Here is a 24445-nt window from a genome sequence, read left to right on the forward strand (position 1 = left end):
CACTTTTATGTGTGTCTAATGGCTGCATAATGAGATCGCCTCCTCTGTGGTGATATTTTGGCAAAGAGAGAAAGCTAATGAACTTGGAGGATGTATTGTGTCACCTCCTGCAGCAAAGGACACATATCCCCAGCAGCATGAACCAGTGGAGGGCCTGTCTGACACCCCCGGCCACAAATGCACACCTACTCCATTTAAACATGAAGTATATGGAGGCTTCATTTGTAAGACTTGTGCTAAAAGCTCCCTCCGTCATCTCATTTGTTCCTCAACAACCCTGTAGATTAAGAATCTGAAGCACAGCAAGGCTAACTGATTTGCCTAAAGACTCAGTGCCATGGATGCCAGAATGGGACTCAGTCTTGGTCTATGTGAAGTGTGCTGGGCAGATCAAAATGAATGTGGGTTCAGCATTTCTGAGTGCCCTTTGTGTGCAGCCCTAACCTTCAGGATAGGCTGGCTAGGAACATGGTGCCCCACTGCTATTGCTTACGGAGGCAAACATTAAGTGAATCAATACCTGAAGGTAAATGATCAGACAAGACCCATAGAAAATAAAATTTGTCAATAATTAGATTTTACTTATAGTTAAATGCCCCTGCAGTAGGTTCTTTCTCTGGCTTTCCCAAACTTGTGCTTCTCAGTGGAGCTGTAAGGACACAGAGCTACCACAACACCACCATCCACTCCCATGATGATCCAAGCAAAGCAGCCAACCAGGGTGGTGGTTGTATGGTATCTCTCTTCTCCCCCATCTCTGTCTTAAGTTCTTTAGATTTATCTCTGTTTAAATCTTGATCTCTAGTTCTTTCTAGCACTCTCTCTATGACTTATCTTTCACGGTCACTCTTTAGGGCTCTCTCTTTCTTTCAATCTCTCTCTAGGTCTCCCTCTCTATCTCTCCCTTTTCTCTCTCTCTCTCTAGGTCCTTGGGCTGCTAATTGCAAGGTTAGCATTCAAATCCACCCATCACTCCATAGGAGATATATGAGGCTCTTTGCTCCCATAGAGATTTACAATCTTAGAAATCTTATATACAGTCACTATGAGTTGGAATCAACTCAATGGCAGTGAGTTTGCTTCAGCTCCTCTGGTGGTTCAGTGTCTAAGTGCTTGATGACTGAAAGACCAGAGGTTCAAATCCACCCTCTGCTCTGTGGGAGAAATATGTGATAGCATTCTTCGATAAAGATTTATAGTCTTGAAATGTCTATGGAACCATTCTACCCTGTCTTATAGGAGTTATTTGATGTGGAACCAACAAGGCTTCAGTTTGGCTAACTATTTCTCTTGCTCTTCTTCACATCTCTCTCTCTAAAGCTCTTTCTTCATCTCTGGAGTCAAGGACCTTCTAACCCCAGACACACGGGCAATGTGTGCCAGGCCTCCATCATTCTACTTACACAATAGGGGCCCAAAGCAATCTAGGTTAAAATCAGTTCTGCCACTTGCAAGCTGAGTAGTAACTCAGGGGAATTTACTTTGCCTCTCTGAATCTCACCTTCTCTATGTAAAGGATGAATACAATAATATATTTATTTCATAGGGTTCATTAATTTATTCAGAAAATGCTTGAGAGCCCTATCTTTACCAGAAACTGGGTATACAGCAAGCAAGGCACTGAATATACAGCAATAAACCCCAGGGGGAACACAATAAGGGAAGAAAAGATGGGGTCTATCTTAGCCTGGGTTCTGTAGAGAAGCAAAACCAGTGAAATATATATATATATATATATATATGAGAGAGAGAGAGAGAGAATGTCCTGGTGTGGTGCTGAGGGTTAATGCACTGAACTACAAGGTCAGTTTGAACCACAAGGTCAGCGATTCAAGGATTCAAGTTCATCACTGCTCCTTGGGAACCCTATACAGGATCTCCACGAGTCAGAACTGACTCAAAAAGGTACTTAACAACAATGTGACAGATATTTTGGAGGTTTACACCCAAATGATTAACTCCCATGGAGCGTTCTGCCCCTGCTCCATATACATAAAAAATAAGTATATATGTATATATATACATACATATATATATATGGAGCTGTGGTAGCGTAGTGGTTACGAATCGGGCTGTGAACCTCAAGATCAGCAGTTTAAAACTACCAGCTGTTCCGCAGGAGAAAGATGAGGTGTTCTGCTCCCGTAAAGATTTACAGCCTCGGAAACCCTGTACAGGGTCGCTATGAATCGGAACCAACTCCACGGCACATAACAACAACAACAACTATATATATATATATATATGTTTGTATCAAGGAAATAGCTCACAATTGTAGAGGTAGGAGAATCCCAAGTCTGGGTCAGCTAAGCCAGGATCAGCAGGTAGGACCGACCAACCTACCAAAAGACAGACAGACAGACAGATAAGTACACAATATTCCCGAGTCCTGGTCAGGTGGTAGGGAAGGCAGACAAAAAATAGAACAGGCCATTGGCTCAGATTCAAAGAATCAAACGTTGGAGGATGATCCAGATGTGAGATCTGCAAGCTTTGCTTGCATGTCCATTCTATTGGGAGTAGGCCACATACCCAAAGAAACATCCTTTCAACTGATTGACTGCTCATAACTAGTCATCACAGAGTTAATATGCCAGCTCGCAGCCAATCATCAAAGAATTAAGTATGCTTGTATTAGATTTCACTATGGTGATGACCACATCTTAACTGCCAAACAACTGGGAATCCTAACCTAGTCAAGTTGATAGAAAACCTTAACTATCACAGTGGGTAAGAAGAAAAGTAAAGCAAAGCAATGGATGGAGGACAACCATGCTCAGGAAATGCTGGCTGCAGCTGCTGGGGCAATCTGAGAATGCAGTTAGCATGGAGACAGCTGAGCTGTGAGAAGAAAGAAAGAGCTGGATTTTGAGCACTTCATGGAATCCTTGGATCCAGTCACACCTGAAGGAACATCTGTCCTCCTTGTCTTTGAACCAACACACCTCCCCACCTCCCCAACAGTTTACTTTGTTAGAGTTGAGTTTCTGAGAGTCCTAAATAATGAAAGTGGTTAAAAGCTTCTGATTTCTTTATTTCTCTCCCTGTATAGAGGCTGCATACATTTCATCTTATGATCTCAGTGGATGTGACACGTATGTGGGTGTGGGAGGAATGATGTAAGGCTGAGTAATGAGCAAACACTCTAGCCCTTGGAGACTCAAGTGAAGGAGTGCTGCCACCCTCACACCCATTGAGAATGCTTCCTGCTTTGTGTGAGAGCCCTCCAGCCATCACCGTGCCTCTGTGGACTCCTTTATTAATTGCTCCCTTGAGTATAAAACCCAGTCCTTTTATTAAAATTATGAAGCCATCAAGCAATCTGGCAATGAAAATAATGCCTTCATCGAGTCAGTGTTGTAACAATCCCTCATGTGTTTTCTGAGCAATATATTCATTCTTGTGTCTCTTGAGCAGGCAGGAGCTTCAGAACAGGTGATTAATGGGGTCCTGCCCAAGCTCATACAACAAGTGAAGGGGCTGGGTGAGGGAAATCAAAGCCTTGTCCTATCAGGGAGATTATTAATTTCAGTCCCTTTGGACCAGTCATGATCATTAATGTACTGTACTGTTTGTCTCAAGATCTAGAAAGGCTCATGGTTTGACTGCATGCAGTGAGGTATGTCGTGGATCTCAGGAAATAGACAATCCCATCACCCTGGTGCCACACTGGAGAGAGAGATACATCCATTCTTCAGCCTGAAAACTGGAGCAGGGGCAGAATGTTCCATGGGAGTTAAACATTTGGGTGTAAACCTCCAAAATATCTGTCATTTTGCCCCTATGAAAGTAGAGTTTAGTTCCATGATCTCCTGTTTAGAGTATGAGGCCCCCAAATCAAACAATAGGACTTATCTGTACCCCTGCCAGGACTGCAGCCTTCTCTCCACTGAACTGGACACACATAAGGCTGTCTGAGAGTGGACTCTCTGACGTATGGTCAAGTCACATATGCTCAATGCAAGAACAGGACTCCATTAGAGATTCCATTCTCAACTCTTGTAGTAGTGATAGGGTGTTACTCAGAGGTGACTCAAACCAGGTTACTAGCAGCTGAAAGAGCAAGAGGAGTAGCCAGGGCACCCAAGGCATGCACAGATATGGTAGGAAGCAGCCCAGTTGAAAATAGCCTAAGCCAGTATAACCACCTGTAGACACCTCCAAGAGTCCTGGGCTAGAGGATTTAGCATTGACAAGACTAGGTAGGGCAGAAAAGCAGTGTGGGGCTTTCCCCAAAGTTTCTCTGACAAGAGGCAGGAAGAAATGCTTTCAGATTGCCCCTCTAACACCTCCCACTCCTTTTTGGAGCATGGCTCCTCTCCCCCAAAGGCCGAATTCCCCCTAAACATTTATATGGAAGCACTACCAGGAAAATCTTTCTTGGGAGGAAACTGAGTTCCTTAAGGACTTGAGTCCTTGGGTCTTAGCAGAACATTTAGCAGCTCATGAAACAAGAAGAAACTGGTATGAAGGCATGATGGTTTCAAAAGCATCCCACCCTATCCATCAGGAAGATCCTCCCCTTTCTCCACTCCTTCCAGTCTGGAAGAGCTGAGAGACCCTGCACAGGAGGGCACTGGTGACAGATGACCTGCAGGCACCATTAGCTGAGCAGAGAACAAACATCCCCTGCCTTTAGTCTTCCTAATCTAAATTGAATCTGGGAGGGGGAAAGATTACAGGATTGAAATGGAAATGCAACTGCATTTCAAAACTATACTGATCCGAATGCCAATGGTTTTGAAGACTTTTGAGGGAGGGTGACCTATCTTCCTATAAACTTTATTTAACTTTATTGACCCCCTCTTTGTGTAGGGGAAGGCAGCAATAACTTTATGCTGTTAAAAACTAAGTCTCAGTCATTGGCAACGAGGCAAAAAGCCTGCCCATCTTGAGGCAAGCTTCTCAGTGTCTTGGCATTCTTGCAGAGAGGGGGTCCCACACTATTCACTAGTGTCTCCAGATATGAGGGTACAGTGCTGTGAACAGGTAAGCTTGAAGTTCTCACTGACCCAAATCACTCAGCCCCTTTGCTCCCCTCTGACTTACTTTGATCACAGACCCAATACACATGTCAAGATAAAAGAGAAAGGGGCATAGCTGGAAAAGGGAACTTGACATTTGGGCAACCCCAAGTCTGTCTATTGCCTTAGCTGAGTCCCTGGCCCTTACAGAGAGAGCACTTTCTTCTTTATCATGACTGCCTTGCCTCCAGGTCTAGCCTGTCAGCATCCCCAGGAGCCCCCATGTTCCTAAACACAGTAGGAATATGGGCCATACCTCCAGAATCCCAGGAATCATCCCAGTACCTCAGTCAGCTTCCCAGTTTCCTAAGACTCTACAGCAAGATGACTGCCACACACACCCTTATCTCTCCTTGAAATTAAGCAGTTCTGACAGTTTAAAATGTATTTACTCAGCCTGCAGAAAAGCCATCAACAATTTTTTTTTTCATGTTAATCTAAATTAAATCTGTGAATGGAAAGAGGGCTTCATGTAAGAAGAAACCAACCCTTCCATCTACTGGTCATTTGTATGTGAGGGTGTATAAGGGCTTCCCGTGAGGGGAGTGGCTGTATCCTAAATATGTGTTCCTGTGCTCAAGTGCACATATGCATGTGTCTAGACAGAGAATGTGGTTTTATGATTGCCAACCTACTACTTTATGAGGCCCCTGAGATTCTAGAAATCAAGAGTTTACAGTTGGTCTGTCCAGTGTCCTCAAGCCCCCATCGCTACCTAAAACTTCCTACCTAGTCAAAGAAGAATCTATGGGCCAGAAGCCAGTAGGGCCACAATTATTCCTCTGATGTGAATTAGGGCTCCACAGAACCCATGTGGTTCAAGATAACTTTGACTGAAATCGCACAATGGGTTTCACTCATTGGAACCAAGCCATTTGTTTCTTGAGGGCCCTTGTCAAGGTGTGAATCACCTAGCAGGTGGTTACTCACTCATACTGGGTTGCGGTGGGAGTGTTCTGCCTGTGCCTGACAAGAAAGATCTAGAATATAGGGTACTAGATAGGTGTAGTGAGCAGTTGGGAAAATGATTCTTCAAGGGTGCTAACCTATGAGCAAAGACTTACCAGATAAAGTACAGGACACCTAGCTAATTTCGACTCTCAAGTAAACAAGGAATGGAGCAGTTGAGGAAGCACTGGACTGCTCCTCAGAAACCCTATAGATGGGATCTCTATGAGTTGGCTGGTAGATTTGAACTGCTGACCTTGTAGTTACCATTCCAGTGCTTATCCTACAGCACATGATTTGGAGCATAAAGTAAAACATCCCAGTTGTCATCAAGTCCATTCCAAGTTATGGAGACATGGTGTGCTTCAGAGTAGAACTCCCCACAGGTGTTTCAATGGTTCTGTCCTTCTGGAAACTGCTCACTAGGCCTTTCTTCTGAGATGCCTCTGGGTAGATTCAAACTTGCCACCTTAGGAGATGAGTGCTTCTAGTGTTGGCATCACCCAGGGTTTTCTATTTGGGGAACACTTATATTAAAACAGTCTTTGTTATTTATATGAAATGCATGTTTAACTGGGTATTTTATATTTAAATCTGCCCAGCAATCCTACCTGCTGAGGGCCAGCAGTGTCTCATAAATAAGACCTTGGGATTCTGGAGGTGCTGCCCCAATCCTAGTAAGTCAGCACTAAATACAATGCCAACCCCTTCCATAAACCAGTTTACTAATTCTCTTTCTCAGGATCTACTTAGCAATGTCTTCCTCTGAGCTGGTGAGCTGCTTGGAGGCATTGTCATATCCTCATCATATCTGTGTCCACTGCAGGGTCCAGTTCACCTCTGGGTAATTCTGGGAGTCAGGCAATCTTAAGCCTTGTTTCACTTCTATTGTACACAACTTCTGTAAGGCTCGGTTTCCTTACTGTATAATGGGATCACCAATCATTTCTCTGCATATAGCAGTGTTGATTGTCAGGAACAAATGAGAACTTTCTGGAAATGTCCAGAGATATTAAGAAGCATTGTAAATCAACTATTATAAAGTATTCTATTCATGTTGCTATCAAAATATTATATTGAATTCATTCAGCTGAAATGATTCATTTGGCCCCTTGTGCCTCTTCAGGAACAGTTCCACAGGGCAAAAATGGGTCAATTCACAAGGTCAATGCCCTCCTTATTACACTTGAGATTGTGCTCTATGATGTGGTGGGAGGCTTGCTGTGTGTCAGAGTGGCTTGAGCCCCCTCACAGACATTACAGTCCAACCTCTCCACCTCTTTTCCCCATAGATATGAACAAATATTGCAAGCAGTGTATGAGCATTTACCAACTTGAAGTGCCACTTGGTTTTCTTAAAGAAAATAAAGCCTCCAGGAAATGGAACTCATCAGAACCAGACATAATTTAAGGGAGCCCTGGTGTGGCGCTATGGGTTAATAGAGTGGACTGCAAAATCGGTTTGAACTGCAAGGTCAGCAGGATCACCAGCTGTTCCTTGGAAACAGTTCAAACAGACTCAAAGGCATTTAACGACAACAACAACATCTACCAAAAGGGAGTCCTGGTATGGCGCTGCAGGATAATGCACTGGACCACAAGGTCAGTTTGAATCACAAGGACAGTGTTTCAAACCCACCAGCCACTCCTTGGAAATGCTATGAGTCAGAACTGCCTCAACAACACTTAACAACAACATCTACCTAAGGATGTCCTGGGTAGGTGCAACTGGTTAATCCACCTTGCTCCTATCTGAAAGGTTGAAAGTTTAACTCGACACACAGAATTAAGGTTTGGTGATCTACTTTAAAGAAATCATCCACTGAAAATCCTACTCAATTACACATGGAGTTGCCATTAGTTGGAACTGACTCAATGACAACTTTTATTGTTTTGTTTTCATCTATTTAAAAGTATACAAAAAGTCTTCAAAAATTTGTGGAAAAGTGGATTTTTAAAGATAATGGATTTTTTCCCCCATAAGCTTTTTAAAGCCTTAATATATATTGATAAATACCTAGTAGGACGTAATATAAGTCCTGGAGTCCTGGTGTGGTGCTGTGGGTTAATGCGTCAGACTGCAAAGTTGTTTGAACTGCAAAGTCAGTGGTTCAAGCTCACCAGCTGCTCCTTGGAAACTATACAGGGCCACAATGGGTCAGAATTGACTCAATGGCACTTAACAACAACAACAAGTTGCGTAGTGGATCATGAGTAGGACTTCAGACCTAAAGGTCAGCAGTTCAAATCCACCATTAGTTCAAATCCATACAGTGTTCTATCCATGGGAGAAAGGTAAGACTTTCTGCTCCTGTAAAGAAAGCCTCAGAAACCCTATAGAGGATTGCTATGAGTTGGAATTGACTCAATGGCACACAGCAACAGCAGGAGGTAAAAAGGAATATAAACTTGCTTCTCATTTTCAACCATATTCTCAACAAATGTTTCTTCGGAAGTAGAGATGAGTTATTTTAGCAGGTTTTTTTTTTTTTCATTCCTTTGGAAAGCATTTATTGAGAGCTTCTGGCAAGATGGTGGACTTGCCAGACATGTTACAGGGACCCTCTACAACAAAAATATGATAGACCGATGAAAGAGACACAGATAAAAATCCTGGAACCCTGAACTTCAGGGGAAAGGGTAGATAAGTGAATTGTGTGCTTGCTGGGAGGAAAAACTGAGCAGGGATGGTAAGAAAGGGAGACTGGTGAACAGCTGGCCAGATGCAGCTTGACCATCTTAAAATTTTGTGAGTAGCTTTGGCGACAGAAGGTGGACTTTCAGAGCAGATTCACAGAGATGACAAGAAGGTAAGATGCCTTCTTTTTCCCCTACCCTCCCCTGGTGACCAGAGGGGTGGCAAGCTCCCACCCTCAACCACCCTCAGTGCAGACCCTGTTCTCCAGGAGTTCAGAGCCATGTGGCTGGGAATCATTCCAGCATGGGGCAGGGGTAGCTATTCTGCTTTGGTGTCTGATTCAGGGGAGCTCAGCTCCAGACCTACAGAACCTGCAGAGACACTAGGCCAGTATTTAACCAGTCACCCTGCCCCAGCTGCCCTGTGATCCTAAGAGACACTGAAACCAGCTCCATCAAGGACCTCCATGCATTAACTCCATTGTCACATCCTTCCAGAACTCACCTGGCAGGAGCACCCCAGAATATTCTTGTCTCTGGATCCAACAGCTGCACTGTTTTTTTTTTTTCCACTTCCACTGTGTCATTATTTTTGTTTGCTTGTTCTCTCTTATTCTTCTTTCTCTAGCCCTTAAATTTTATCGTATCTGTTTTGGTTTTTCCTACTTTTTTCTGTTTCTCATTTCCCCTCTTCTTCTTCCTTTTCTTTTGATATTTCTCTAACACTCTCTACTCTCTTTGTCTTTCTAGCATCTATCTTCCTGTTTTTAAGTGTTTCTTTCATTTCTTCTTTTTATTCTTGCTCTTTGATTGCTCCATTTTCTTGTTCCTTTTTTCTCTTTTTAAGGTATAGCATTCTTTTTTTGTATGGTTACCGTTTTTATTTCTTTTTTTCTCCTTTGTTATTTTCTATTTTCAATGTCGGTTTTAATCATTGATAAAGTAGACTTAGGCAAAAATCAGCATAAGAGACAAAGACGAACATTATCTCATAATTAAAGTGTGAATTGAATGAGAGGGCATAGCCATGATAAGTATCTATGAACCCAATGAAAGACCCTCAAAATACATGAATCAAAGTCTAATAGAACTGAAGAAAGAAATAGATACCTCTACAATAATAGTAGGTGATTTTAATGCACTACTTTAAAAATATATATATTGTGAATTGAGTGATCGTTTACATGGGAGAACATTGGTTTACACCACTGTTTCATTGCAATGATTACAATCTCCTCTGTGCATCATCATTCAATAGTATTTGTTTCTATTCTCTCTGGGGTTTTTTTTTGGGGGGGGGCAGGAAAGGATGTACACAAAAATACTCAAGATTTAAATAATAATTTAAACAACCAAAGGGTGCATTCTGCAATCCATCCTCCTGGTCACCAGAACTGAATGCTCTATTTTTTATGAAAGACAGAACACCTAGAAAGAAACTCAATAAAGACACAGAAGAACTAAACAACAAAATCAACAAACTTGACCTCATAGACATATACAGAGCACTCAACCCAACAATCAATATGCATTATTTTCCAGTGCACATGAACATTCTCAAGAATACACCATATGTTAATCCACAAAGCAAACCTCAATAAATTTTAAAACAGTAAAATACTACAGAGCATCTTTACAGATCACAATGCTATAAAACTAGAAATGAATAATAGGAAGATTAAGGGGGGGAATCAAATACATGGAAACTGAATAACACTATGTTTAATAGTTACTAGATAAGAGAACAAATAAATGATGAAATTAAAAATTTTTGAGTTAAATGAGAATGAAAACACAACATAACAAAACCTTTTAGATAAAGCAAAAGCAGTACTCACAGGGAAATTTATGTCAATAATCTCACACATCTCAAAATAACAAAGAACCAAACTTAACACCTTAACACAACATCTCCAACAATTAGAAAAATAGCAGTAAAGGAAGCCTACTGCAACCAGAAGAAATGAAATAAAGGTTAGATGAGAAAGAAATGAAATACAGAACATAAAAAATACTAAAAAGAATCAACAAAACATGAAATTGGTTCTTTGAAAGGATTAATAAAATCTACAAACCACTGACAAATCTAACAAAAGAAAAGAAGTAGAAAATACCAATAACATGAATACAAAACTAAATGAGTAATGCAACAGGACCCATGGAAATAAAAAATATATAATAACATAATACTATGAAAAATTGTACTCCAACAAATTTGAAAATCTAGAAGAAATGGACAAAGTTCTAGAAACACACAATCTAGACTAACACATACTGAGGAAGAAAACTTGAACAGGAGAATAAATTGAACAAATCATTAAAAAACTCTCAAATGAAAAAAGTCTTGGCCCCAATGAACTTACAGGTGAATTCTACCAAACGTTCAGAGAGTAATTGACACCAATTCTTCTCAAATTCCAGAATGTAGTACAAGATGGGGAACTCCTAAATTTATTTTATGAAGCAAGTATAATAACTCTGATGCCAAAAGACTTGGCTGAAAAAAAGACTTGGCTGAAAAAAAGAAAATTGGAGTCCTGGTGTGGTGCTGTAGGATAAACACTTGACTGCAAGTTGGTTTGAACAACAAAAGCATCAGTTCAAACACATCAGCTGCTCCTTAGAAACCCTGTATGAGGTCACTATGAGTTGGAACTAACTCAACAGCCTTTAACAACAACAAAAAAGAATATTGTAGACCAATATCCCTCATGAACATAGATGCAAAAATTCTCACCAAAATCCTAACAAATAGAATTAAAAAACATACCGAAAAAATAACACTTCATGACCAAGTGGGATTCATACAATGTTGCAGTGATGATTCAATATTAGAAAATCAATCAACACAAATAAAACAAAAGGAAAAAACATATGATCATGCCAGTGGATGCTGAAAAGGCATTTGACAAAAACCAGCACTCATTCCTCAACAAAACAGGAGCAGAAGAGAATTTCCTCAGCTTACTTAAGGGCATATATATGAAACAATTATTATAATGAAATGTGCAAAGACCTAGCATTAGAAAACCAATAGGGAAGAAAGTGTTCAGTGTTTCTCAAGCTGAAAGAACTGATGAAAAAAATCAAGCCACAACTTGCAATATCGAAGCATTTCATGGGCAAAGTGTTGAATAATGTAGAAAGCATCAATAGAAGACAGAAGGAATACAGAATCACTGTACCAAAAAGAAATGGTCAAGAGGCGGAAGTACAGGCTCCTTGCAGTAGCTGTCTCCAGGCAGGCAGAGAGAGGCCTGAGGCAGGGGCCAGGCTGGGATGGCAGCAGCTGTGGCCATGGCCACAGCCTGGAGAAGAGAAGCAATTCCTACCAGCACTGCTCAGCTTCTTCATCTACAACCCATGCTTCAAGCCTGCGTGAGGGCAAGGAGGAAAATAAAATTTTGTTTTATCATCCAAATGAAGTAGAAAAGAATGAAAAAATTAGAGATGTTGGATTATGTGATGCTGTCTTACAATTACAAGGATCTTTAGTCCTTCAAAGCCTGAAAAATCTTTGCAAACATAGAAAAATAAACAGTTCTTCAATGAAGCAGAAGAGAAATTCCAGATGTTCATGATTGTTTCGAATCTTATCATCGATAAGCACAGTAAAGACAGGAAAGCAATCACTGAATACCAAGTAGAGTTGCTAGACAAGCCTTATAGTTCCATGCTACATCAATGCGACAGCATGTACAAGCTCTTCAATGACTCTTTCTGAAAGTCATGGAAAATGGAGGGGTGAAGCTCCTAAAGGAAAGATTAGAGAAATTCTCCCACCTGTATCTGCAAACGCTACATTTGCAGTCATGTGACCTACAGGGTATTTTTGGTGGAATCAGCTTCTTCCCATAAGATAAGATGACTAATTAAAAATCCAGTCCTTTTTTAATAGAGTGGAAGAAAACTTGAATATGGTAAAATGCAGTGTCTTTCTCTATGTCAATCAGCTCATCTGGAGTGGCTTAGAGCAAATTGACATTAGAATTTTATACAAATACCTCATCACATCTCTCTTCCCAAGGCACATTGAACCTGAGTTGGCTGGTAGGGATTCTCCAGTGAGGGCAGAAATGCAGGGAAATCTTCAACACTATGGAAGATTTCTTACTGGACATTTGAATCTCAATGATCCCAAGCAAAATGAAGATTCCACACAATTTTTGTCAGTACAGATGACACATATGAACAGCCCCATTTAACTGTGTATAAGACCATGAGCACAGCTGTGTGCTTCATGACTGACGGCCACACACAGCCTACACCAAAGACTGGACAGCATTGGTGGGCCTCAACTCACAGTGCAGGCACCTGACATTTGTGAGCAATTCAACATCAACAAAAGAATATCTGGGTCTGAAAAAGAACACCAATTTTAAATTTATTTACTTCAATTCACTGGTTCCCATTAAATTTCTGATTTTCAATTCACAATCATGGCTGATGAGAGAAGAAAATTGTGGTAAGTTGATTAATGATACCCAAATATGGTGGTGGTGGTCCAGGCCCTAATCTCTGGAATCTATGAATGTTATTTTACATGGAACAGAAATTTTGCAGATGTTAACCTAGTGGTTATGAGTTGGACTGCTAACCTCAAGGTCAGCATTTCAAAACCAGTTGTCTCATGGGGGAAAGATGAGGCTTTCTGTACCCTTAAAGATTTACAGCCTCAGAAACCCTATACAGGATCACTATGAGTCGAAACCAACTCCATAGCACATAACCACCACCGCCAATTATGTGAAGTATCCTTAGATGCAAAAACAGTCACAGTGATTCATCAACAAGCAGCTGCAAGGAATTCAAGCCAGATTCAGACGAGGTCATGAGATAAGATACATCATTGCTAACATCAGATGAATCTTGGCTGAAAAAAAAAAAATACCATAAGATGCTTACTTGTGTTTTATTGACTGTGCAAATGCATTCAACTGTTTGAATCATAACAAACTATGAATAGTATTGCAAAGAATGGAAATTCCAGAACACTTAATGTGTTCATGTGAAACTTGTACATAGACCAACAGGCAGTCATTCGAACAAAACAAGGGAAAACTGCATGGTTTAAAATCAGGGGAGGTGTGTGTCAGGATTGTATCCTTTCACCATATTTATTCAACCTGTACTGAACAAATAAATAGAAAACTGGACTGCATGAAGAAGAATGTGGCATCAGGATTGGAGGAAGGCTCACTAACAATCTGTGATATGCAGATGAAACAACCTTGTTTATTGAAAGCAAAGACACTTGAAGCACATACTGATGATGATCAAAGACTACATAGTCTTCAGGATGGATTACACCTCGATGAAAAGATGAAAAGAAACCTGAATTCCTCACAATTGGGCCAATAAATAACACAATGGCTAATGGAGAAAAGATTGAAGTTGTAAAGGATTTAATTTACCTTATGAAAGCAGCAGTCAAGAATTCAAACAGCATATTGCATTGAGAAAATCTTCTACAAAAGACATCTTTAAAATGTTAAAAAGCAAAGATACCACTTTGAGAACTAGGGTGCATGTGATCTATACCACAGTATTTTCCATTGTACACAAAAAACTAGACAGTGAATAAGGAAGAATGAAGAAGAGTATGCGCCTTAGAATTATGGTGTTGGCAAAGAATATTGCAGATTGCCAGAGTAGTGAACAAATCTCTCTCTCTGTCTCTTTTTTTTTTTTTGATATTTTTATTGTGAATTGAGTAAAAGTTTACAGAGCAGATCAATTTTACATTCAACATACACCTTGTTTCATTACAATGATTATAATCCCCTCCATGTACCATCAGTTAACAGTATTTCTCTCTATTCATTTTAGCTCTTTTTAAAAAAAAAAACAAAACAAAAAAACACTCAGACATACAATAATTTATACCACCAAAGAGCGCATTCTGAAAGTCTGCCCCCTGGCTGCCAGCTCTCAGTCCCTCTCTTTCCATGAATCTAGAGTCCTCAGCTGCTCCCTCTCTCCATCCCCATCTTTGCCTCCATCTCTGGTGCCGCTGCTTCTCTGGATAAGTTCCCACATTCTGCTTGTGCTCTTCTCCCTTGATGGTCCTTGGGTCCTCTGTTTCTGGACTGTAATATTAACTATCCCCCATTTTTGTTACAAAACTTCTACATTTACAATTGTGATAGTCGCAATTAGTCATGATAACAATTACTCGCTATTGAATCATAAGAATCTTATCCACATCTTTTTAACCAGCCCCATAGACAAGATGAAAGCTTGTCCCTCACACGCTCTTAAACTAAACTCCTTCTTGAAACTTTGTAAGCCAGTCACTTCATGCCTTGATCGCCTCCTCATTTTAGGTAGCCAATGTCTAAGTTGCCCATCCCTACTATCTACCCTGTGTACAGAGGGGATAACATTGATACTTGATGTGAAGACTCCTTCCCTCTCTGTTGGTATTTAGAGATACTACCTCCATGAGTATAGGTCAAGTTCATCAAATTGTAGCAATTTACATCATTTCCTTTATCAAAAATTTTTGTTGTTGTTGTTGTTTTTATTCTTCCTCTAGTCAAATTCTGATCATCAAGGCATCAAGGCTAGGTCAAATCGGTACTATCTGCAAGTCTGGGAATTCTTGTGCATCTCCCCTCACCTTATATCAGCTGGATGCTTCACTCTCAACTCTAGCCCTTTGTGGCTACATCCTTGTCCATGGGCCCAGGTGTTCCCAGGTCTCACCACTTTTTGGACCAACCAACTCTTCCTCTTCTCGCTCTCATCTCCAGGTCAACAGAAGTCTATAGAACGTAGTTGAACTCAGCCCATTTCTTCATTGCTGCCTTGGCCCTTTTCCACTCACCAGTAGACCAATGTGGTCGTCAGCAAGCTTACATGCATGCTCATGTGTTCCCTTTGAGTTACAGTCTTAGAGGGAGCTTTGTCCTGAAGTAATTTGATTGCTTGTCTTGATGGCTTCCTGATGAAGAACTTGCTTATTCTTAGTAAGGTCTCACATTCCGCTTGTTCTCTTCTCCCATGATGGGCCTAGGATCCTCTGGTTCTGGATTGTAATATTAACTATCCCCCATTTTTGTTACAAAACTTCTACCTTTACAATTGTGGTAGTCACAATTAGTCATGATAACAATTACTCACTACTCAGTAGCCAGTCATACTGGCATTTTTGTTTTGGAGTCCTAGTGTGGTGCTGTGCCAGACTGCAAAGCCATTTGAACCGCAAGGTTGGCAGTTCAAACTCACCAGCTGCTCCTTGGAAACCCTATACAGTGTCGCTATGGGTCAGAATTGACTCGACAGCACTTAACAACAACAATGGCTGATGATCATAAACATTTCTTCCTATGTTTGTTGGCTGCCCAAATCTCTTCTTTGGTAGTGTCTGTTCATGTCCTGTGTCCATTTTTAAATTGGGTTATTTTTCTTTTTCTTGTAGAGGTAGTATTTTTTCTTTTTCTTATAGTTTCCTATAGATTTTAGAAATTAGTCCCTTAGCTGATATGTCATTGCAAAAAATTGTTTTTTCCCATTCTGTGGGCTTCCTTTTTACTCTTTTGGTGAAATCCTTTGATGCACATACATTTCTAATTTTTAGAATGTCCCAATCTTCTATTTTGTCTTCTTTTGTTTGTGTCATTTTCACAATGTTTTGTAGTCTTTGCACCCTGGATTGTTGTTGTTGTCAGGTGCCATTGAATCGGAACTGACTCATAGCAACCCCATGCACAGCAGAATAAAACAATGTTCGATCCTGGGCCAACCTCACTACTGCCACCACACTTGACACCATCAATGATGTCACCTGGCTGATCCATCTCGTTGGGGGTCTTCCTCTTTTTCTCTGACCCTCCACCTTACCCAGCATGACATCCTTCTCCAGCGACTGTTCTCTCCGGACAATGTGTCCAAAGTATGAGAGACGAAGCCTAGCCATCTTGGCCTTCAACAAGCACTCTGGTTGCACTTTTTCCAAAACAGATCTATTGGTTCCTATGGCAGTCCATGGCACTTTCAGTATTCTCCTCCAACACCACAACTCAAAATCATCAATTCTTCTACGATCTTCCTTATTCACTGTCCAGCTTTCGCATCCATATGAGGTTATTGAAAATACCATGGCTTGGGTCAGGCGTACCTTGTCACTATTTTTTCGTTGATGACCTTTATAATTCTGGGTTTCACATTTGGTCTTTGTATATGGTGTGAGGTAAAGGTCATGTTTCGATCTTTTGCATATCGATTTTCAGTTCTGCCAGCATCATCTGTTGAAGAGACTATGTCTTCCCCACTCAGTGTGTCATTTCAAAAGATGTTTGCCCATTCTGCAGGCTCCTTTTAATTCTTTTGGGGGAGGGCATTAAAAACGTTTATTGCTAATTACAAAACAGCGCAGATATACAAACAAACAGAGGGGGTAAAGTCTTAGGCACATCATCTGATCATTTCATCCAATATTCACAACTTGACCAGGTTCACAGAACACTGTCCATTTTACACATGGGGAAACTGAGGCAGTGAGAGGCAACACTAGGTGCTACAGATACACCAGGGCCAGACTACGCAGTCAGAAGGGGTCCATGGAGCTCCCCCACCCTGCCCCCTCTGAGTCGGTCTGAGTCAGTTTCGTTGTGGCCCACAGCAGGGATTGTCACACTGTTTTAGCTGAATGCCCTCTTCAGGGAAGCGCCTGTGTCAGGAGGATCCAGACAGCTCTGCTGGAGGAAGGGGATGCGGGGGAGCTGGAGCTGCCCTCTGGGTTCCTCAGAGGAGTCCCCCAGGCAGGGCATCAGGAAACCCAGCAAATTGGCCAGCCCAGGCACACCCAGTCCTGACTCGGGCTCCACAACTGCAAAGAGCTTCTTGCCACCTGGGCTCTGAGTGGTGGGCCTCACAGGTCCTTCAGGAAGGGGCTCTCGGAGCTCTGCAAGGGCAGCAGGCTCAGGGTCGAGACGCCAGGCGTGTGGCCAGCACAGATCTGAAGCATCCTTACCAGGGGCTGCGCCATGGCCACTAGAAAGCCTTCCGTCTTCAGGTCTGTGAAGAGCAGGGGGCTTTGGTAGGTGCGGGCCAGCTTCAGGATGGTCTGGTGGTGGACACTGCAGTGATTCTCCTGTCCAGCGCCTATGGCCAGGAAGCACACCCTCCCCAGGAAGAAGCTGGTGTCTACCTGGCGTAGGGACTCCTGGACGTTCTGTAGGCTGTGCTTGCTGTGGAGACTCACCGCGAACACAATCAGGTCAATTCGGGGCCGAGTCACGTTGGAGGGCAGAGGGAGGGACTTTGCCAAGTGGACCAGCAGTTGGGAGGCGCAATCCTCCCGGAGCATTTTGTCCACCAGTTGCTGCAGAAGAGCTTCCTCAGTGCTCACCAGCAAGATGGTGGGCGTGTTCAGCTGAGGCAGCTTGTCCAGCGGCCTAAACACCTACAACCTAGCCGCAGATGGAACTGCGGCTCGGCTCTGGAGGAGCGCGCACGGCTTTCAAAGGGTTCGGTTCAGAGGCCTTGCCCTAGGGCGGGGCCGAGGGCGCTCCTTTTTATTCTTATGGTGAGGTCTTTTGATGCACATAAGTTTTTAATTTTTAGTATTTCCCAATCATCTATTTTGTCTTCGTTTGTTTGTGCAATTTTCACAATGTTTGGTAGTCTGTGTGTGCACTGGATTAGAGCCCTTAAATTTGTTCCTATTTTTTTCATTAATGACCTTTATAATTCTGGGATTCACATTTAGGTCTTTAATCCATGCTGCGTTTTTGTATATGGCATGAGATAAAGATCTTGTTTCAATCTTTTGCATATAGATTTCCAATTCTGCTAGCACCATCTGTTGAAGAGACTGTGTCTTCCCCACACAATGTACTTAGGCCCTTTGTCAAAGATCAGTTGGCTGTATGTGGATGAGTTAATTTCTGTATTCTCAATTCTGTCCCATTGATTGATGTGTCTTTCATCATAACAGACTGTTTTGACCCCTGTAGCCATGTAGTAAATTTCAAATTAAGGAATGAGAGGCCTCCAACTTTGTTCTTATTCTTAAACAGTGCTTTGCTTATCCCGGGTCTCTCCTTTCCATACAAAATTTGTAATTATTTTCCATCTCTCTAATGAATGTCATTAGAATCTAGATTGGGATTATGTTAGATATATAAATTGCTCTGGGTAGTATTGATTTTTTCACAATGTTAAGTGTGCCTATCCAGGAACATGGTATATTCTTCCATTTTTGTAAGTCTCTTTTGGTTTCTTGTAGTAGTGTTTTGTAGTTTTCTTTGTATTGGGCCTTTATTTCTCTGGTTGCATTTATTCCCAAATATTCCATCCTTTGAGTGGCTTTTGTAAGTGATTTTGCTTTCCTAATTTCCTTTTCAGCATTGTCATTATTAATATAGAGGAATCCAACTCATTTTTGTATGTTGATCTTGTACCTTGCCACTTTGTTGAATCTTCCTATGAATTCCAGAAGGTTTTTGCTGAATCTTTGGATTTTTCTATGTATAGGATCATATCATCTGCAATTAGAGAATTTTATTTCCTCTTTGCCATTTTGGATGCCTTTAATTTTCATATCTTGCCTTATAGCTCTGGCTAAGACTTCCAGCACAATTATTGACTAGGAATGGTAATAAAGGGCATCCTTGTCTTGTACCTGTTCACAAGGGGAAGGCTTTCAGTTTCTCTCCATTGAGAGTGATGTTGGATGTTTGTTTTGTATATATGCTCTTAATTATGTTGTAGAAATTCCCTTCAATTCCTATTTTTGTTGAGTGTTTTTATCAGGAATGCTTGTTGGATTTTGTCAAATGCCTTTTCTGCATCAATTGATATGATTATGTGGTTCCTTTCCTTTTATTTATATGGTGGATTATTGATTGTTTTTCTAATATTGAATCATCCTTACATCCTTGGTGTGAATCCCACTTGATCATGACGTATTATTTTTTTGCTGTGTTGTTGAATTCTGTTGGCTAGGATTTTATTGAGAATTTTTGCATCTATGTTCATGAGGGATTGGTCTATAATTTTCTTTCTTAGTGATATCCTTCCCTGGTTTTGGTATGAGGGCTATGCTTGCTTTATAGAATGTATTTGGGAGTTTTCCATCCTTTTCTATATTCTGGAATAATTTGAGTAAAACTGGTGACTGCTCTTCAGTGAATGTTTGGTGAAACTCAACAGTGAAGCCATCTGGACCTGGACTTTTTTTTGGTTGGGAGCTTTTTTATTACCTGGTCAATATCTTCCTTTGTTATAGGTCTGTTTCACTGTCTGAAAGCCTTCAAACTTTCTAAATATTCCTTTATACGTGGTTCAGAATTCTGGGACCATCACCTCCCAAATGTGTCTTTGAAGCTGTAAACCAGTATGGTCCTTGGAAGCATCAATAGTAAGACTTCATTTCATGTATAATTTTATCAGGAAGGAGTAATCCCTGGAGAAGGACATCATGATTGGTAAAGTAGAAGGTCAGCAAAAAGGAGGGAGATCTTTAATGAGCTGGATTCTCACAGTGGCTACGACACTGATCTCAAACAGCAAGATTGTGAGGATGGTACAGGATTAGACAGGCAGACTCGATAGCACCTAACAACAACAATCTTTGAATGGGAACATTTTCTTGGGTAATCCTGGTGGGCCACAAATACCTGTTTAATAGGGAAGCAATGGGAGTGATTACAGAAGAAAGTAATATGACAACAGAAACAAGATGCTTTTCTATTGGCTTTAAGCATGGAAGAAGAGATCAAGAGCAAGGAACGGAACGAATTAGCTCTAGAAACTGAAAAAATCAAGGAAACAAATTTATCTCTATAGAACTCTGAAAGAAGACTGGCCCAGCTAAATTTTGGACTTCTGACAGCCAAACTTCTAAGAGAAGAGATGGATGTTGTTTTAAGCCTCTGAGTTTGGTACTAGTTATAGCAGACATAAGAAATAAATACAATAACCATTACTTATAGCTCCACCTAAGGTGGGCTCCAGAGAAGGGATTGCCTGTAGAGAAAGGAGTTCCATATTGGCCTTTGTATCAGTTCCCAAGGATGTGTGGCCTCAGTTAAAAACCAGAGGCAAATTCTGAGGCACCCACAGCTGTAATCTATTGTCAGCTGTTCTCCTGTGGCAATTTATTTCCTGAAGGGAGTTCTGGGCAGGGCTCCTGGATGGCTGCCACAAATCTAACTAAGCATATGGTGTTCAGCCGATGCTGTTAAAAATGTGCCTTCTGCTTCCGTAGTGTCTCACGGTGTCTGATTTATTGTCAGGAGAGTCCCACATAATATTGCCTCCCAATAAATGATCAAATTTATTTTAAAAAGGTGCAACAATAGGAGATGACCAAGGGTTCCAATCAGTGTGTTGAAGCAGGTCATACTGTCTCAGGAGAGCTGGTGTTTTAAAATGTTGTTAAATATTCAGGAACCTTGCAAGACAATTGCTAAACATTTTGTACCTTGAAATTGGCCATAATGAAAGTATTTACATCCTAAGTTTTAAAACTCTACAAATCAGAGCTTTTTGCTATCTGCCCTATATCTCCATACCCCCATTACAAGTCAGTTTCACCAACACATCACTGAATGGAGTAGTGGTATGGCACTGTGGGCTAATGCATCACAGAACTGACTCCATGGCACATAATCACCACCACCAACAGCATCATGAGTGATATAGTTGCTGGTGTATAATGAAAGACAGGAAGAAATTGTCTGGAAGTTAAAAGATTTACTTGGGCAATTCTTGGTGATTCCTTGTTTGTTGAAAACTGCAAAAGGGTAATTTAAGAAACATGGTTTGATAAAAGTATGGATGTTCAGATTCCTCATCCATGAAGGTCCAGGTTACTACACCCAGGTTGTTGTTGTTAAGTGCCGTTGAGTCGATTCCGACCCATAGCGACCCTGTATAGGGTTTCCAAGGAGCAGCTGGTGAGCTTGATCCACCGACCTTGCAGTTCAAATGGCTTTGCAGTCTGGCGCATTAACCCACAGCACCGCACCAGGACTGGGGAAGCAGCCCGTTTTAGTTGTGGTGGTTGTTAAGTGTCATCAAGTTGGTTCCAACTCATAATGACCCTGTATAGAGGTCATTTACAAGGAGCAGCTGGTAGGTTTATATCACCAACCTTGTGGTTAGCAGTCCAGTGCTTACTCTATGTTGACAGGGGGTGAGGGGATCTAGAAGTGATGATCAAGAAGTGAGGTGATGAATACCAAGACCCAACCTCAGAACCAACTGCAACCTTTCCCATGGAATTTCTCGTTGTTTGCACTTATTATTCAGTTAAACACTGTGACTGGCCACATCTTGAAGAGCAATTTTTATAAAGATGAACTTGATGTGGGTCACAACTGAATCTGAAGTGGTCAAGGGATGGGCCAGAGCAGATACCCCTCCCTCTCTGGCAGCATCTCCTAAGTGATCCAACTGACCTCAATGCCAAGATCTGTGTCTTCTTGCTCAAAGTCTTTCTTCAAAGACAAATGAAGCTACTCTGATTGCCTGTAGAACAGCGTGGAAGCACAGAAAATGAATAGCTCCCAGGAATAGCAATCTGCTTCAGTGGGATAACCCCAAGGTGTGTTCTGAATCATTCCCCAGAAATTTCTGACAGGATTAAACTAGACCTGTCAACTGTCATAGATCTGCCTTGGTAGTGACCTCTTTTTAGCCATTATTGTTCCCTGTCTGACTTTTCCCCTCCCCTATTATTGTTTCATGGATCTCCAAGATAATCTTAATCCTTATATCAGAGTCTACTTCTGGGGGAACCCAAGCTAAGAAAATGGTACAGTGACTATAGGAAAAAGGAGGCAGATTCCAAAACTACAGGGGGCTTCAACATTTTTGTGGAAAATAGGATTAAAAGATAATGGAATCTTTCCAAGATTCATGAAGACGCCTCGTGTTTTGAAGATAGGCTCAGTTAACACTTGATGATTTGAATGTGGCATCTAAAAAAAGAGGGATCAAGTGTGATGCCTAGATTTCTGACTTAAGAAATGACATAGAAAGTGGTGCCATTTACTGAGATGAGGGTAACTAGAGGTACAGAAAATTGAAAATTTCATCTTGCTCTTGACATTACATTTGAGATATACATAAGACAACAAAGAAGATGCATCAAGGAAGTCTGAGATACGAGTGTAACTGGGGTAAATGGTGCAGTAAGAGAATGCTTATTGGCCCTGCAGGAGAGCCAAGTTCAATTCCTACTCAGTGCTTCTTGTGCACACCAGCCAGCTCTGATGTTAAACAGATTTCAGAGGATAGTCCAGGAAGACAGACTAGCAAGAAAGTCCTGGTGATCTACTTCTGAAAAATCAGGCAATGAAAACCCTATGGTTCACAATAGTTTGATCCCGTTGTGTGTGAGGTGGTTTTAAATTGACAACATCTAGAAACAACAACAGAGATATATAATGTTGGAAAAATAGAAGTAGTCCCAAGAAGTAGGAGATCACTATGGGGCTCTCTATGACCTGGAAATGTGCTGAAAATAATGTTTATCACTTACTTTTCACAGTTGCCAGCAATATTCCAGAAAGTTGTGCTCCATTAGCCAGGGCCCCAAAGTTATTACACACTGAACAGCAGCACCCTAGTCAACCCTCAGTGGATGTGGCCCATGGGTGATAAACAAATCTTGATTGTTGCAAGCGTCTAAAATTTAGGATATTGCTACCACAACAAAACCCAGATTTCCCTGATGGGTATAAGACATTAAAATAAGAGGGGAGAAAGAGATGAGGGACATAATTCAAGATCATTTTGTGAACCAGTAAATTCCTATGTGATGATATTCCAGAAGGAAAAGCCATATAAACACCATTTCCATTCTTCAAATCTTGCTGCTGGCAAGTATGGTCTAGTACTGTTTCACCAGCTAGCTGAGCAGGAATGTGGCCTTTACCTGGATCAACATCCCAGAGTGTTCGCAACTGTAAAAAATATATTATTTTGTCAACTCTCAGTTCGTCATGTAACAGAGAAGGCAGGTCACAGATGAACCCTTGAACCATTCTGCTGTGATTTTCTTACACACTGACTGGGTTACTGCTGACTTACTTTCTGCTTTTTGTTTTGTTTCTACTCATAATACAAAGTCTTCATTCCTGCTGACAGGCAGGTGGAGGCAGGCAGGAAATGAAGGTCTCAGTGTGTGTTCTCCAGGCACACCCTTCACAAATAACTGAGCTGGCTGCATTTCCCCAAGGGGTGGCTGCAGGCAGGAGTGGGGTACCAAGAAGCCATCCTCCCATTCTAAGTATTCTCCCAGCAGCTGCTCACTGAAGTTTAAAATTCATTTACAGGAGACACAACCTTGTATTCCCATTAGAAGAAAAGTTGCAAATGTCCACTGCAGAGAGAGGAGATGGGAGTGTATGTGGAGAAGGAGGTATATAAATCAGATCTAACCAGAAAAACAGAACTCCCTTTAAGTTCCTCGAACAGAGGAAATTTATGTCTTAGGCAGCGCTATCCAAAGAAACAAAACCACTGAACCATATATGTATGACATATATATATGGTGGCTCAATACGATAAGCACTGGACTGAGAACCGCAAGGTCAATGGTTTGAACCTGCCAGCTGCTCTGTGAGAGAAAGATGAGGTTTTCTGTTCCTATGAAGATTTAAAGCCTCGGAAACTCTATACAGAGTTTCTATGATTTGGAACTGACTCATATATATATATATGGAGCTCTGGTAGCGTAGTGGTTACGAATCGGGCTACTAACCTCAAGGTCGGCAGTTCGAAATTACCAGTGGTTCCGCAGGAGAAAGATGAGGCTTTCTGCTCCCGTAAAGATTTACAGCCTTGGAAACCCTGTGTAAGGTCAAGATGAGTCGAAG

The 24445-nt window shown here is 41.3% G+C and overlaps 1 protein-coding gene and 1 pseudogene across 1 annotated transcript in view; one reads left to right on the forward strand and one right to left on the reverse strand.

The window, feature by feature from the left end:
- The first annotated feature begins 468 nt into the window (after positions 1-468).
- Positions 469-17428, forward strand: LOC102838736 (annotated as a pseudogene).
- A 56-nt stretch (positions 17429-17484) lies between these two features.
- LOC102839109 (centromere protein M-like) overlaps positions 17485-24445 on the reverse strand; it is a 16990-nt gene continuing 10029 nt past the window's right edge. Inside the window, exon 3 of the mRNA XM_006867381.1 lies at positions 17485-18018. Within this exon, the coding sequence (XP_006867443.1) occupies positions 17485-18018 (534 nt within the window). The remainder of the gene's footprint in view (positions 18019-24445) is intronic.

Source organism: Chrysochloris asiatica, unplaced genomic scaffold, assembly GCF_000296735.1.
Source record: "Chrysochloris asiatica unplaced genomic scaffold, ChrAsi1.0 scaffold00104, whole genome shotgun sequence".
NCBI lineage: Eukaryota > Metazoa > Chordata > Mammalia > Afrosoricida > Chrysochloridae > Chrysochloris > Chrysochloris asiatica.